The sequence below is a fragment of the Gossypium hirsutum genome, chromosome A09, assembly GCF_007990345.1.
Source record: "Gossypium hirsutum isolate 1008001.06 chromosome A09, Gossypium_hirsutum_v2.1, whole genome shotgun sequence".
Classification (NCBI taxonomy): Eukaryota; Viridiplantae; Streptophyta; class Magnoliopsida; order Malvales; family Malvaceae; genus Gossypium; species Gossypium hirsutum.
In genome coordinates, this window is record NC_053432.1 from 85069245 (window position 1) to 85086989 (window position 17745).

Below are 17745 nucleotides of genomic sequence, written 5' to 3' on the forward strand. Positions count from 1 at the left end.
GGAAGCTGCTCAGAGGATGACTTAGAAATGTTCATTTTTTTCCTATCACCATTAATGGTGTTTTATTTTTCCTTTTTGATTAAATGCTCCTTTGCTGTCAGGTGCATTTGACTCTCTTTTTATGTTTTTTTTTTTTGGCAGAGGAATAATTGTTATCATTCTAGTGAATACTTTCAAAGTTTCCTTAGTAAATGAAGTTTATAATTTAAGCTTTATTATGCTTTTCAAATCATAATCATTAATGAGGAGACTTGGATAAATCAAAGTTTCTTTAAGTGCCCATATGCATAATATGTGTTGTACGGCAAAATAGGCAAACAACCATGGTAACTTTTTTTTTATAACAAAGAAAAGCACGTGGCAAAATTTCTGTTATAACAAAGGCGTATAGTTTTAGTTATACGGTGCGTTTTGTTGTAACAGAAAGTTTGCCACGTCCTTCTCTTGTTATTTTTCCCTTTTAAGCAGAGCTGTATGAGAAAATGGTTATAAAAACAGTTGAAAAAAATATCAGAATTCTTCTCCTTTCTCTGTTCTTCTCCTTCCTCAATATTTCTTATTTTAAGGTTTTGAGATCACTTCAGTTTCAAAAAAGAAAACAAATTTAAGCTCGGTTTAGGCCAAAAACCTAGGACTAAAACTCCTATTGTCACTGCTCCCGACCTAGCCCATCTGTCCCCGAAAGGTGAGAAACTCGCTGAGCGAGAATAAAGCCTATCCATGCCAGAGAGAAGACGACAATTTGGTCCACTAATTTTATTCCAGAAATCCAGCCACCATCCCATACCCACAATTAGTCCACTAACAGAAAAATGGAAGAAGCTTCTAGTGCCTTGCATTTCACCTTTGTATTTCAGAGCAGAGAGACCCCCTAACTCTATACATACCCTTCATTTTCTCTTCTGCTTTTCATCCCTCACCTTCCATTTTTTTCATTCCCTTATAGTCTTCCTTCTTTTCATTTTGCAAATCTTCTTCCTCTTCTCATTTTGCAATTCAAAATGGTTAAAATCATTAATTAAAAAAAATTTAAAATACTAATTACAAATAATTAATACTTATATTTAAATATTTAATATGTGTTTATATATTCTAATTAAATTTTATAAGTAATTAATATTTATTACTTAAAAATATTTAAAATTTATAATATTAATAACAAGTCATAATAATTTTTTTTTATATTCTTACTAAAATAAGATAATATTAACTAATTTAAATTTTATTTAAATGCATATTTGTTTCTTAATAATAACATTAATAATAAATGTCTAAAATGAACATTTTATTTCTAAAAAGTATTTTTTGACAGTAATGCTAAACAGTCAAATTTTAAACTAAACTTTTCAGAAGCATTTTTTAAAAACACTTTTCCACAGAAGTTTTCAAAAACATTGCCAAACTAGTCCTTAAAACTTCAAAAAGGCCCACGGTCCATGCAGAAGCTACAAAAGCGCCGACGGACCATGCAGAAGTCGCTGAAGCGCCGACTATCTATGCAGAAGTCGTAGAAGCGTCAACTGTCCATGCAGAAGCCGCAGAAGCGGCAATTGTCCATGGAGAACTCTTAGAAGCCTCAAAAATGCCCACGATCTATACAGAAGCCACAGAAACGCTGATGGACCATGCAAAAGCCGTAGAAGCCCCGACTGTCCATGGGACGGAAACAATTGAGGAAGCGTTGTGGCAAACTTTGAAGGGAGTCGGAGCAGATGGTATGATCAGACGTAATGTGGTAACTGCATTAACAAAAAATGGTTTTGAGAAGTCTGAGGTGACAAGTTTGATTGCCAAAAGCTTGGACGGGAAAATCGCTCCAAGTGGAGACGCTATTGATGATAGTGACGCTATTGATCGTGACCTTGATACGGAGCTGGAGCTTCTAATTATGATGAATGCATTAACTATGGATATGATGTCGGAAATAGACCGATTTTATATCACCCTTCAATTCGAACTAGCAAAAGTAATGTCTCCTTGCATAATATGGATTACAAACATTCATGATCTGGATGTGAACGAGGCGAATTACTTATCCCTCAGTCTATTAGTGAACTATCTCTCCAAGGATTGTGAAAGATGTTCCACTAGAAATATTCTTGTTATTGCTTCGACTCATATTCCCCAAAAAGTGGATCCCACTCTAATAGCCCCGAATAAATTAAATACATGTATTAAGATACGAAGGCTTCTTATTCCACAACAACGAAAGCACTTTTTCACTCTTTCATATTCTAGGGGATTTCACTTGGAAAAGAAGTTCAGGAGACTTAGAAAATCAAAGCAAGCTTTCCTTTATTGGTTGAAGAGTTTTGTGAGTGATGAGGCCGCTAAACAGAGCAAGAATGATGAGGGTAATATCCCTTCCGCAATGGAGGATAATATCCCTCTCGCTCACCCTCAGCAAAGTGATATAACGCAGATTAAAGAAACTCTCAATGAGATCATTGAATCCCTGCAACAAGTGCAAGAAGCCATTTTTATTAGAAATCCAAAATCACAAGGATAATGTGGTGCAACTTCTTTTGACTAGAATTTTAACACATATATACATATATACTTTTTGTTATGAGCTAGAATATTAAAGAGGGGAGGGAAAGTTAAAAAATTCTGTTAAAACGGTTAGTTTCATTTAAGCATGAGTTGTATGAGAAAATGGTTATGAAAACACTTCAAAAAAATATCGTAATTCTCCTTCCTTTGTTCTTCTTCTTCCTCAATATTTCTTATTTTAAAGTTTCGAGATCGCTTCCACAACAAAGCCACTGATTCTCTTGATTAAAAAAATCCCGGAGAGGGAAAAGACTGAAATTCCCCCTCTCTCTCTCACTCTTCGACTAATCTTCAATTCGCAGGGCAAGCAAATAGAGAGAGAAATGCGAGCGAAAGACAAAGAAAATTAAAAATGAAAAATGAGAGAAATTTGTGAAAATTGATGGGCTAAGCGTTCAAGCTCATTTCCTTATTTAAAAGGCCCAAAAGCATACTTTACCCGCTACTATTTGAAACTCATTTCAGCCGTTGATAAGTTTAGTTGATGAAATCTAGCGGTTAAAAAGACAAGACAGCAAGTTGTCAGATTTTAGTCCTATAATTAATAAACTAGTTTGCTTATTTGATTAGTGGAATCTGGATTAAAGACTTGATTAAGGGTCGTATAATTCGGTACTTATATATTAGATTTGGATTAAATTAAAAATAATCAGAGTACTAAAATAGCGATTAACCAGATCAGGTAAAATCTCGGCACTCACAATTGACGACAATCAAGATGCAAGAGCGTTGTCTTGCTGATCAAACAAAGCTCAGTCAGGATTTTTAACTTTCTGACCAAATTCATTGATAATAAATTAAGAAGGAATGGATTTGATACTTTCAATATAAATTTGTAAATTATAGCTGCCAAACACTTGTTGTTTCTATAACGAGAAATTAGTTTCACCCAGATGTTGATTTTTTTTTTATGAAACCCTTAAAACTTCTATCAATAATCAAAGCACTTGCTATTGAACCAGATGACACAAAAACTTAACAAATTATCATCAATTTGCACCATGTTTGTTAACATCAACGAATACTCTCTAGTAACGGAAGCAAATTAAAGAGCACTAATATTTAACTCAAAAATTCTGGTTACTTCATTCTATCTGTTAAGTATAAGAATCTACTTATTTATATAACAAATTTAACTACTTCATAATAGAAAAACTAACTACTAACCGACTATCCAGACTTGGTTCAATAAGTAAATAATAATAATAATAATAATAATAATTAGATCTTAGCCTAAGTTTAGAATGTTTGTGTCGCGTATTTGAAACTTGTTGAAATTAGCATAAGTTGACACTACTAATTATTTATTTTTTCTATTGGTTCAATATTTTTCTTCTTCTTATGTTTAAAATATATAAATATATATTAAATTAATAGATTGAGGTGACTTACACGTCCCTTTTAATAGATATAAAACAATATATAAAATTGATTAAGTGAAATGGTATGGCTATAAATTTTTATAACCAATAACAAGTCTTTAATTGATTTAAGCAACGACTGATTTAACCGAAACTAACAAAATCGAATTTAACGATTACAACTGATTTTTACTCAATTTTGCTACACTATTTTGTATTTTTGTTCCTCTAGCTTTCTATTATATATATCTCCAGTTCGAATATAAATTTATTAAATTATATATTTTTAAAAGAAAATGTTTATACGAATCATTTAAATTAAGCATCAAATTTCATTGAGAAATTAATTGTTGCAAAAAAAAAAGGAAATGTAGAAATATTATAACCCATAGTTAGTTGCTTCTCAAATGCAAAGATGAAAAAAGCAATAATCTCCCTTTCATAAGGCAGCTTTTGTACCAAGAAATGAGAGTTCATAAGGTTCCGTATACATTCAAACATACATATTTATAATTTAGACAAACCAGCAGATAAAGAATGATTAACCAGCTCCCTCCTCAAGATCTTTCCGGCTGGAGATTTTGGGATTGAATCGATAAAAGCAACTCGTCGGATCTTCTTGTACGGTGCAACCTGCGAGAGAATAAAACCAGTTTCCGGAATTAGGTTGCCGTAATATACAGGATTAAGAAGCCTAAGGCTAATTCCCTCTTGTTATTTTAGCAAAAAAAATAAAAAATAAAACATGCCTGTTTCGCGATGTAATCCATGATTTGAGCTTCACTCATACTACTTCCAGGCTGTCTTACTATATAGGCCATAGGTATCTGCCCGGCTTCTTCATCAGGGTACCTAGTTTCAAACATATCAAATATAACTTCGTGTCCAAATAACTACAACATAAAATCAAATTAATATATATAATAGATAAAAACTATACATGATATACGCTTATGATATAACTGGATATTCATATATTATAATTGCACAATGGTGAGATTCTAAGCCGACTTAAAACCTCCTCCATTAACCAGCAATGCCAAGGCCTCATAAACAACATCTCAATTAATAGACAAAAAGGATCATATTTCCATACTTATATCTAGAATGCATCAAAAACAGAACCGGACTCTTCAAGGTTTTCAAAACTAATCAAACCGATCAAATCACCGGTTCAATTAAATATATAATTAAAAATTTATAATATATATATTAAAAATTTAGTTAAACCACCTGGTTCAACTGATTTTTGCCGGATTCAACCAGTTTGTATTAGTTACTGGGTCAATCGGTTTAATGTCCTTCTACGGGCTGATATCTTGACCAATTTCCAGTCAAATCGACAGGTCCGATTCAGTTCAAACAACTTTAAGACTCTCCCTTATGAATTACTTAGATACGAGCATATCTCCAGATGATCATGTTTCATTTTTATTTATAAATTGTTCGTGCATTTGAAAAATTATATTCTCATACCTATATCCAAATATGCTTCAAACATTTCAAAAGATTAAAGAAAAACCAAAATAACATAACTATCAATTATTCCCAAAACTTAATCATCGAGGCAGATTTGAACTGAGATGTAAATCATTCACAAGAAAAATGAGAAAACAATGTAAAACTACGTTAGTCGGATGCGTCTCATACGAGTATATTTTTTTCCCTACATTTTCAGATTTGGATATAGATGATAGGCTAAGTAAAAGTCGGAGCAACATAAATACGATACATACGGAATGATGGCTGCATCGGAGATTTCGGGATGGGAATGAAGTAAATGTTCCAATTCAGCTGGAGGGACCTGCAGATAAAAAATGAGATTGTTTTAGTCATAAAAAGATGATAGAGCAAACATCATTTATATGATTCACCTGGTATGCCTTGTATTTGATTAATTCTTTTAATCTATCTACGATGTAGAGAAACCCTTGTGAGTCAAAATAACATATGTCCCCGGTTTTTAACCACCCTTCCGAATCCATTGTTTTCGCGGTTGCATTTTCGTCCCCTATGTAACCTATGTTTTCAGACACAGTTAGCATTTTTCATTAAAAAAAATTAAATTAATCTTTTTAAAGATTAATAACCAAATTTAACTTTAAAAAAAATTAAATTAATAAAAAATAAATATTAAAAACTAAATTTATCATAACTTTTCATTTTTTAAGTCAACTAATGTATGTAACACTAAGTTACTTACTTTTATAAGCCTAAAGATTATGAAAAAAAAAAATTACTTTTCATAAACCTAACTTCCACAATAGCCATTCCTAACACTAGAAAATAAAAGGCAACAAAAAGTAAATACCTTTCATCACTGTTGGCCCTCGCAACCATAGTTCCCCTCTCTGCCCAGGAGGCAAGGCTTCTCCGGTCACTGGATCAACTATCTTGGCTTCCGTATTTTCAGAAAGGCGGCCGACTGTCCCGTACCGAGCTGCCTCCTCGGGCCCTATCACCCTGGCAGCTCCTCCTCCCGTCTCGGTCAGCCCATAACCCTTAAGCACAAACAAAACGAATCAGAATAAGACTTTAAACCCCTAAACTTGTGCCTGAACTAAACTCAGGGCTGGTATTAACAATCACCTTTAGTGCGTCACCAGAGGGTTGGGTACGAATTAATTGATTGTAAACAAAATTGAAAGCACAAATTTCATGTAACATTTTCGTAGGTCTTATATAATGCAAGATTATGATTGGATAATTACTACATAGAGCATCACCTAATTATGGGAAAATTTACATAAAATCCACCGCTTAAAAGCACAAATTTCAACCAATATTATAAGTCACGTTGCACTGGAAGCTCAAATTTCAACCTTGAAAATGAAGTCACTTGGAGAGACAATCACGAGTGAAAGTATAAAAAGGAGTGATATTGCATTTTCTCAAAGAACAAATTCGTTAGATGAAGGAGAAAATTTCATTTTTAATTTAATCTATTTTCGCTATTAATTTAATAAATTATCAAGTGGTTGCTGTTTCCTTACTGTTATGAACGGTGAATGTGCATATGATGTTATTAAGTAGTTGCAGTTTCCTTACTTGAACAAGCTCCACGGCTGGGAATTTCTCCTTGAACCGCTCAGCAACCTCCTTACCAAGCGGAGCGCCGCCGCTTCCGAGCATCAGAAGCGAGCTGATGTCATACTTGTTAGTCAAATCTGATTTAGTTAACGCCAGGACGAGCGGCGGCGAAACTGGCATGTACGTTACCTTGTACTTCTCTATCGCTCTCAACATTCCCTCAAATTCAAATCTCTCGGTGAAAACTGCCGTTTCTCCCATCGAAAACGCCCTCGCTAGCATAAAGAACCCGAACACATGGAACAAAGGCACCGTGAAAAACGATACCGGGTGCGGTGGATCTGGACCCTTTTGGGGGTGTCGTATGTGGTAAAACCCGGCGATCAACGCGATTAGATTCCGGTGACTCAGCATCACGCCTTTGACTCGGCCGGTGGTCCCCGAAGAATAAAGGACCGCCGCCGTGTCATGCTGGCTCACCTGGACTCGGTTAATGACGTCAGGATCCACATTTGGTTCGGATAAGAATGAAATGAACTCGGGCGAGTCGAGGAGGATTGTTCCGTGTTTGAGGGACGGAAGCTTGGAAGAGGTCGTTGAGGTGGCAAAGGCAATAACCGGTTTACTGAGTTGAACCTGGTGAGCTATCTCCGAGTCGGAACTGAGTGGATTAGCGGGAGAAATAACGATTCCTAATGACATAAGAGCGAAATAAAGCAAAGGGACATGAAGAGAGGGCGGGGAGAGGATCAAAGCGACGTCGTTTCTGGAAAGGAAATAGTTTTTCCTCAGACAGTGAGCGAGGGAGTGGAACTGAGCAATAAATTCGGAGTACGAAAGGCTGTCGCCTTTAGTAGCATTGATGACGAAAGTAGTGCCGCCGCCGCCGGCGGTGGCGGTGGAGGAGCGGAGGAGGGAAAGAGTATATTGTGGGAGGGAGAGAGGCTGATAAAGTGGTGGATGAGGTACTTCCGGTCTGAGACTGTGAAAGGTTCTCGTTTGAGAACAAAAGCCGGTGGCCGGATCAATCGACTGGCAGTGGTTGGCTGATTCCGCCATGGGATATGACAATTATGTTAGCTCTTTCAGCTTAGCCTTTTAAGCTTATGTGGTTAGCATGTTTCAGTGCAGACAATAGTCGCATCAAAAGGACGACGATAAGATGATTGGGATATACGAATTGTTCAAATAAATATAAATATATGTTGTCGTCACTGCATCACTATTTTTTTCTTTTTTTATATTGTTTTTGTCATGAAGATAACATGAAGTACGGGTTTGCTGGGCCAAATTTTATATTGATTAGTGATTACGGTTTCCTATATTTAGGTATTTGATTCACAGTAAGAAAAGAAATTAAAACATATGAATCTAAAATATATAAAGTAATTTTTCTTTCCTTTGTTTTCTTTTCTTTTAGTTAATTAAACCACTACATATAGAAATAAATTAAATTTTGAAAAAAGAGAAGCCAACCAATACACAGTCTCACAAAATTTTTGTTAATCTATCTTCATCATATCTAGACAGCATAGTCCATATATTATTTTCATTTTTTTTAATGACGATGAAATGGTGAGTTTCTAAAGCAAGAAATGGCACATGGACAAATGGTAGAAATATTAGCCTAAAGATCATAGCAGAAAGAATAAATCTTAGGCCCATGTCATTAAGGCCACATTTTAAACACGACATCCAGTGAAGAAAAAAAAATCGACGAAAATCAAGTCAACTTACCTAAAAACGAAAAATATAGGAAAATATCAAAGAAAAAAAATGAAAAAAAAAGATAGGTAATTTTATTTTAAAATTTAGATTCTGTCCAAATTACTTAAGGAGGAAGTTGTAACGTAAAATTATGAAATAGTTCGAATGTTGAAATTTAAACATCGTAATCTCATTTCAGAAAATAACATTATGTGGTGAACCAAACATCTTCGAAAAATTATTACGTATATGGTAATTATTTTTTACATATATAAAAAAAAAAGAAATAAGATAGAAGTTATTTAATAATTGAATTTAGAGATTATGTTAATTGAAGATTTAATACAATTCTTTTTTATGCCAACAACTTTTTAGTTGAGTGACAAAATAATAATATTATAAATACATGAGCTTCAGTTTAATCTCAAGCAATATCAATTCTTTTCGCCAATTATAAAAAAAAGTTAATATTTTAATTTAATAATTTTGAGTTTGTGATTTTTTTTTGTAAAATGTTTTTAATTATTTTATTTTTTTAATTTTAAAAACATAGATATGCATTGGAGCCAATAGCCAAGCTATCGGGTTCGGGCACATATAAATGTAGAAATAGTATTTTAAATTTAGAAAGGAGAAATTAGAAGATAATATTGGATTTAAGTAAAAGATATGGCTAAGAGTGAAGATATTGAAAGATAAGGTACCGAGACAAAGAGTAAAGGACACCTCGTCTGTAGATCTCGATTTTTTCATTTTAATTTTAATTTTAAATTTTATTTTATGATTTTTTAATATTTGACAATTTATTTTTATAAATATCTCTAAAATACAAATAATTTTCATTTTCATTATTTTAAATATAAAATATTTATTTTTACATCGCAGAATAAATAAAGAATAAAAATTGATTCAAGGATATAACTCAAAAAAAGAGGCAAGTTTGAGTCAGACTCAATTCATATATTATGAAATGAAATAGGGTCAATGAATTTCGTTATCAATAATTTAATGCTCTAAAAGGATAACAAGAAAATCTACGGTTAGAACACAACCACTTAGCCTTGTTTCAATTGCTTTCGCAAGTGGATGGATGATGTTGATGGATGCTTTTAATGTCTGTTACATGTAACCAAAAAAGTGACTTGTTTCACATTTGTGGTAAGGAAATCTATTTTACTTGCCCGAAAAGAAAACAAAGCATTTATTTTACTAATTCTATCATTTTCAGTTTCCAATATGGAGATTAAAACTAGATGAAATGCATTCTTTTAAAAAATATGAAACTCGGATTCATGATATGAGCCAAGCTTAAGTTGAAATTATCAAAACGGTTGTGTTTGAACATTCTAATACACTCAAATGGCTTATGCACCTAATCAATTTTTTATTATTTTTAATCAGCAATAAAAATATCAATTTAACTATAAAACAAATCATGAAAAAGGCACCTCAGATATAGAAAAGGAAGTTAAGCACATTTTCTACAAACCAAACACGTAAGGTAACTGGGCATAATTCAGGGTTTTTATCTTAAAACAGACTGAAACTATAGAAATATAACTCAGTTGAATACCTTGACAAGATTATTACATAAACGTGTAAAAACATGCATATATTATCGATATCTCTCTACACCCAATGAACTCTGTATATATTATCCGTATTGCAATCTTTAATTGAAGGACCAATCAGTTTACCCTTTTGTTACAATTCAACAATTAAACAATCAAAAAGTTCAAATTCCGACCCTTACAGGTTTCCTTCATGTTGCTGTTGCCATTATCATAATAGATCACACGGGAGTGGTATGAGATCATGATTCTGTAAATCTAAAGTCATATGCATTTATCTCAACCTAAAAGATAAAAAAGAAGAAAGCATCGAGTAGAAACAAGGTAAGAGCTGAGTTTTTTAACGATACCAGCAGCACAAAGCCATGCATGAACAGAGTATCTAAGATAGTCTTTGTACCATAGGCAAAAGTACAATTTAACATTGTATTATAGAACCAAGTAATTTAATCCTTGTACGTCTGGTATTGGTGCAAATGAATTTCTATTAAAGATTAAATTACTCAATTTTATGCTACTTTGACTATAGTATAAGGACTGCCTAAATACTTCAATCTGTAAATATCGATATGAATTGATTTAGACAGGCATTCTTACCGGTAGTAGAAACTGCTTTGATCCAAGTACTGCAGATCCCATTATCCTTCACACTACAAAATTTAAAAGCCATGTACATAAGATAGGTGAATTTAATTTTCACTATTATGAGGTAAAAGTACCATAGAGGCCACTGTATTAGGAGTCATATTGCATTTTACCCTCTAGTCAAAAAATGGGCAAACTAGTCCCAATACGCTAGATCAAAGAGAAAACTGGGCCTTTTTAATAAAAATTTAATCCATTTCAACTATTAAAAACTAGAGTGGCTGATAAAATAACCACATGTACCTCATGTACCTCGTGCTGATGTACTAGGACTAGTTTTTAACAGTAGAAATAGATGGATTTTTTAACAGAAGAACCAATTTGCTCTTTGACCTAATGTAAAGGGACTATTTTGCCCTTTTCTTTAGCAGAGGGGGCAAAATGCAATTGGACTCCTGGTACAAGAACCTCCATGGTAATTTTACCCTGTTTATGATAAAAAGTAAAAAACAACTGATTCTGATATCAATATGGGAATTACATACAATAAAGGGAGGTCTTTAAATTAATTAGAAGCATAAGACTTACAAATACATATTACATGGGTCGATTTCAGGAAACAGGTTAATATAAAACCGAAAGCCATCGGGGCTTATATCCCTGCATAGCAAACCTGCCAATACACAAGTAAATTATAAATATTTGCTACTTAGACATATTTAAAGAGAAAGCAAAGCAGAGTTGTACCTTTGCTTTCTGCAGTTAGAAGATGCTCCTTGGCCATGGCCGGAGCAATCCCTAATGTCATTGCAGCATCAGTTGGACTTATACCAGTTCGAAGCGCTTCAGGCTTAGTCACAAGGCTTTTGATTCTAGCAAAAACCTATGGATGAACGGACAAGTTATGTTTCAGGTTAAAGTTAAAGTAGTGAACAAAATGCGCTTCTACCTTTTTCCAGCAAAGTATATCAATCATGCATATATGTGTTTAACTTAAAATCTATTTCCAAATGACAGAATGGCCCAACATCAATATGATAGACCTCTCCAATCCCATCAACTGTGACTCCTACAGATTTCAACCTTAGACCTTCAAGTTGAAAGTTTAAATTTCTAATAATTGGCGTGTCTCGTTGGAGACAAACACAGCAGTAATCTATCACCTTTCAGGCTATCATATTTTTACAATAAAGGGATTTAGCATTGTTCAAGTTCCATACAAGATTCTCCCCTTCAGAAAGATTCAAGGAAACTATTACAAAAAAGACAGGTAAGTTCTTTCTTTAGCAAACAGCTTTCAAAAGCATTGAATTCGTTTCAATTAGGGAAAAGATGGCTAATAGAAAAAAGGAAAGGAAAATTCTTTAATATAAAACTGAAAAAGAATTTTATCAAGACAGAAATTGAAATGGATTACCTCCTCATCACTGTGGGACTTGTTTTGGATCACCATAACTCCGCTATCAAACTTCCTAAGCATCACTGGACTGTTAAACAATGCATAATATGATCAAAGAGTTCGAACGCCAAGTATGACTTATTAATTTCATTATGTAAACTTGAGAAAACGATAATAGTATCATACATACACATCAAATTTCTCCCACAAAGAACACGCTTGCAACATATCATCTGGAGAGATCAATTCTGAGAACAAAAAGAGATACAAAGAAGCCAGTTATTTTCATAAAGCTTTCAAAACACTGAAAGTACATGAAACAATGGCATACTTCAGAAATTTAAGCGAATTAGAAAAAAGAAAAGAACTGGTTCTGAGTGGGATGACATAAATTCAGGGACAGAAACATTTAAATTATTTTACACCAGAATAATAACTTCATTAATTTGAATGTCCTCTTTGCTTACAAAAAGCATAAAAAAAATCATAATAAAGAAAAATCAATGTTACAGGACTCAAAAGAACAGGCTTTAGTCAGTTCTAGAATGGAATGTTTAGCGCCAACCACAAGATAAGACTGTGAGGTCAAAGAAATCTTCACAATTGAGTTATGTGTGCAACATGAATTTAGAACAACAAAAGGAAGGCTTAATTTAAGCAAAGTTGAAAATGCCCACAGTTATTAAAAATATATTGATGGAGATATGCCACAATCTGGGACTGATGATGAAGAAGAAGAATATGTTAATGAAGATAATACATCTTCTCTTTACCGCAACTTCGAAAGAATTAAACATTGTTGGCTGCTGGAAATCCGAAGTTTCGGTCTGATTTATTTGGAAAAGATATAAAAAAAATTTAGCATCCATTAAATATAAAGAGAACTTCAAACAACTCTAACTACTTTCAAGCCTCCATTAAATGTTGTAACTTTAGATGTTAATTACATAAAGATCTACTACTACAATGTTTTTGAAAGTTTCCTTTTTCCTTTGAAAAAGAAAGGAGAAGTATGTTGGCCAAAACACTTATTTTGTCGGTCATAATATTTTCAACAACAAAAATTAGATTAAGAAATTTCAAGTTCACAATGTAACTAGACAAACCTAAATACAATGACCGCAAGAGATGAAGTTAGCGTTAACCAAACCTGTGCCACGAGCACGATTGAAGAGACAATAGGCATCTATAAGGTTGATCATTCCACCTGCTCTCTCCAGTGGAATTCTCACAAAATCTGCCAGCTGAGGTGCCAAGAAATAAAATCAAAACTAGCTCTCAAAAGAAAACTATGTAAAAGCCAAAAGCCAATCTACTATACATAGCAAGTCATTTACCAACTCAATAATAAAATTTTGGATGACTAATTTTATATTTTCAATGAAGAATCCATGGGATATGCAAGCATAAAGCAAAATAAAAAGTAAAATATCTTCTGAGAGTATTTTGCCATCAAAGTCTTGAATCACAAAAATGTAATCAACTAATCCCAAACTACAAAACCGTCTTACTATAAGGATTTCTTTAGAGCCAAATAAACCATAAAAGAATTCCTGAATTCTATAAACATTGATTTTATTAACAGAATGATAAACTAAACTCTATTGAGAAAAATTATTAAGCGAATAAATTAAAACTAACAAGGGGGAAAAGAGGAGAGACGAGAACCTGACGGGACAATTGTTGATGGTACAGGGCACCTGCAGACTCTTTAGTGACTGGGGATATTATGCCAACACTCAACAACCAATCTTGCATCTCTTCCTTTGAACCCATATCCTCATCATTTGTTCCACTTGTTTGAGAACTCGTTCCGAACAAAAGCTTTTGTCTCATTTTTTCTGCTAGCATCACCATCTCTTTAGCTTTACTCTGAAAACCCGAAAGCATTCTAAAAGTTGAATGATTGGAATGTAAGAAAACAAGCAAAAGAGAGACTACTGACATCATATTCATTAACTAAAGCTCGGAGATAAAACGACACAACTAAACTAAGCCTAATCAAATCATTTTATACATGCCATTGACACAAAAGTTTAATTTTCTCATATCCTAAATCATGATATGGTCCACTTGCATTCACCAATGCCAATCATAGTAGGAACTAAATCAAGTAGATGCTATATTCTTCAATGCAATTTGTTAACTACTAGGAAATTAAAAGTATTTATGATACAAAATTTACATAAAAACTAAATCCAAATCGTCAGAATTGAACAGATAATCTGCATTACCATGAGAGCATTTAAGTCCTGAAAAGCATCCTGCAAACTCTTATCAGTACTCTCCCACATTTCTTGCTCCTTCCTTAAAATACCCGCCACCCCAACCATCCTCACCGACCCATCACTCGAGTACAACCCTCCACCGGTTCCTGTGGCTGCCCCTGAACCCGAAGCCGAAGCTGAGCCGGAACCTGAAATCTCAGTAGTCTCCCAAGCTCTCGCCCGCCAACTGTCCCAAAACTTCACCAAAAACCCATCACAGTCCCCCTTCCCTCTAATCACTGCCGTTACTACGACTGATCTCGAGCCCGAACCTGAACTGGAACCAGACCCGGAACCTGGATCGAAGACCCGACCATCGGACGAGACGAGGACTTGGAAGCGGATCCTAGGGGAGTGGAAGACGGACTTGAGAGATTTTTTGGAAGAGAAGATGTGGGAAATGGCAGCAAGAGGGATGGCTGAGGCGGAAGTAGGGGTGGAGGCGGAAGAAGAAGGTAGCCAGATGAGGCGGTGGGTGGTGAGGATGAGGAGCCCCGATTTTAAGAGGGAGAAGTGACGGTGGTCTTCAGGTTCGAGGTCGACGGCGGAGAGAAGGTGGCATTCGACTTCGTTGCGGGGGAGGACAGGACGGCCGCTGCTTGTCACCTCCGCCTTGGAGAAAAAGTTGGACATCCCAGCGGCGTTGATCGATTAGTTTTGGATACTTTTTTCTACTGATCGAAAATGACTTTTTTGGGTCCAAATTCTGTAACATACTTAAGTAACTCCCTTAAAACAAAAATGATACATAACTCAACTCCCGGTAAATTTATTTCGTAATTTAGAAAATTAATTAATAATGTGAAAAATAAATTTAAAGGCATTCTATTAAAAAGATTTTTTTAAACTATTTTTAATTTTTAAATAATATTTGTACATATATGAATATAATTCTAATAATGTACATTATAAAAATTTTAAAATATTATACGAATAGAGTTTCTTAAGACAATTTTTCATTTATTTATTATGTTTTAAAAAAGTTAATAATTTTTAAATATTTTAATTATGTTGTTAAATTTAACCTAGTTATTTTAGGGCTCTCGTTTTTAATCCAATAATTCTTTCAATTGATTTAAAATGCATTTTAATTTTTTGAAACAGTTTTAATAAATTTTAAAGATTAACTTATGGTATAAACTCATCCAAACTTTTCTAAAAAGAAAAAGATTTAGAGAAACAGAGAAAGCCATAGATAAAGGAAAATACACTCGGAGAATACATCTTCCTTTTATAGCCGAAGGAGATGTAATATAACAAAATAGTAAATAGTACACTGGATAGATATCAAACATTAAAGCATAAAGTGAACAGTACATAAAGTAAAAATAGTACTAATATTAGACATTATTTGACATAAAGTAGAAGATTCTGTAGGCGATCTCGTAATGGAAGGTTGCAATTAAAATTCATTCTATTTTTTTTATTTTAAATAGTTATTATAAATTTCATTTTAATTTTGATATTAACGATTATAAGTTTTTTTAACTAATTGAAAACAATTGTAATTTTCTAAGGTTTAATCCCATTTTAACCCTTGTATCATAGGAATTTTTTCACTTTGGCCTTTTTTTCCTATTTTTTTCGATCATTCCAGTGACTAAGTTAGCCCCTAATCGTTTCCGCTCAAAAAAACCCAACATAGCCATTTAAACCAATTAAATCCATACACGTGAATAATTAATCCAAGTCATTTGCCAATGAGAATTTTAAAATCCAACTTTTCTAGCCAAAGTGAAATTTTAGGTGCTGTACCAACATTGTCGACGTTGCCGTTCACCACTGTCGTTGTATGGCCAAGCTCACAACATCATCTTTCTCCCTTTTCTTATTCTTTATCAACTTATCTCAAATCCCGAGTAAAACCCTAGGCACCTCACTTTGTTCTTACTCCCACCATCATATTCGAGTGTCGGAGCTCCAATCAAAGGCCACCCGGGCTCCCCTTTTTTCCTCATTCAATTTGTCAACTTTGTTTTCCCCGAAAACGTTGAAGGTTCATTGAAAGTCCGACACTCAAATCTCTAATTCGTCGTTGTTCGTTGCTCTGGCACCGTTAATGCTACATTTCGGTCACCATAGTCTTCATCACCATCATTTTCCTTGTGCTCTACTTTAAGATTCTTGGACCAGTCCAATATGTTAACCATAAGTGAAGCTACAGCAATTTTCGATTTTAATTAAAAAAAATAGAAAAGTCTGACCAATTCAATTATTTCAGTTTCGGTTTAGTCAAGCAGTGTGAATTGATTAGTTTTGACCTTAGTTTAATTAGGTAATTCATTCAGTTTATCGATTTTTGAATCTCAGAATCGATTCAATGAAAAAAAATTATATTAATTTTAAATTGTTTAAAATATATTTATATTTATTCACCAACATATTTTATAATATATCATCGATATATAACCATATAAGTTCAACCTAATAACTCAATATTAATTAATTGAAAAATAATGAAATCGACTAAATCAAAATCAATTTGATTTAGTCGATTTGCTCAATTAAAATCAGTCAGATCAATTTTCTCATGTTAAAATTGATTAAATCGATTAAAAAAATAACTGAATTAACTGATTTAATCGATTGCTGTCCCCTGAACGGAGTAGCCATTTTTTGGGGTCTTAGGAGCTTCTACCTCTCTAGAAAGTTTCTCACAAATCTGTGTTGTTTTCAAATTAGTGATGAACAATACATTGCTAGATGCTCAACATTTCCAAATCTGGAAACATTTCATTATTCATTACCATTTGTAAAAATGTTTTGACGACGTTGTGAGATTGGTTCAAGGAACGTCGACGGGGCGAGAGGTGAAAAGGCGTTCTTGCAATGCCAAAGTTTTCACTCTGGTCGGAAAAAGTAAAAATTGTTAGAGTTAATTGCACCAAACATCCCCAAACAATGATTCTCATTCTTAATTAGTCCTTAAACCTCAAATTATTCTAATCACATTCTTAAACTATCAAGATCATATCAATTAGGCCATTTCATTACTAAAATCGTTAATGTAAATGTCAAATAATACATCGGATCTTATGTGACATGATTTAAAATGAATATTATAAAAATAGATATTTTAAAAATTATTTTTTGAGCTAAACTTTTACAAAAATTTATTCGTTTTTACTTTTAAAACTATTCAATAACATTCTATTTCTTTAATTTTTTTCATTTTAAAATTACCTATAGAGATTTGAATAGTCATTTAATGATTAAATTAACGATTTTAATAATAAAAGGACCTAATTGATATAATATTAATAGTATGAGGA

The 17745-nt window shown here is 33.3% G+C and overlaps 2 protein-coding genes across 4 annotated transcripts; both read right to left on the bottom strand.

Moving 5' to 3' along the window:
* Positions 1–4330: 4330 nt before the first annotated feature.
* Positions 4331–8206, bottom strand: LOC107921605 (4-coumarate--CoA ligase-like 9). 2 transcript variants are annotated; one of them, XM_041077401.1, is made up of 6 exons: positions 6963–8206; positions 6226–6415; positions 5789–5934; positions 5651–5718; positions 4664–4766; positions 4331–4547 (listed from the first exon to the last, which is right to left on the bottom strand). In XM_041077401.1, exons 1-6 carry the CDS (start codon positions 8001–8003, stop codon positions 4422–4424), a joined length of 1674 nt encoding a protein of 557 aa, XP_040933335.1. In that variant the 5' UTR covers positions 8004–8206; the 3' UTR covers positions 4331–4421. The 2 variants fall into 2 exon arrangements, with proteins under 2 accessions (XP_040933335.1, XP_040933336.1); XM_041077402.1 differs by lacking the exon at positions 4331–4547 and having other exon boundaries at positions 4668–4752.
* A 1992-nt stretch (positions 8207–10198) lies between these two features.
* LOC107921778 (vacuolar protein sorting-associated protein 36) lies at positions 10199–15218 on the bottom strand. 2 transcript variants are annotated; one of them, XM_016851629.2, is made up of 9 exons: positions 14441–15218; positions 13875–14078; positions 13357–13450; positions 12397–12454; positions 12225–12294; positions 11555–11690; positions 11396–11480; positions 10820–10872; positions 10199–10506 (listed from the first exon to the last, which is right to left on the bottom strand). In XM_016851629.2, exons 1-9 carry the CDS (start codon positions 15104–15106, stop codon positions 10502–10504), a joined length of 1371 nt encoding a protein of 456 aa, XP_016707118.1. In that variant the 5' UTR covers positions 15107–15218; the 3' UTR covers positions 10199–10501. The 2 variants fall into 2 exon arrangements, with proteins under 2 accessions (XP_016707118.1, XP_040933337.1); XM_041077403.1 differs by having other exon boundaries at positions 10199–10872.
* Between the last annotated feature and the right edge of the window lie 2527 nt (positions 15219–17745).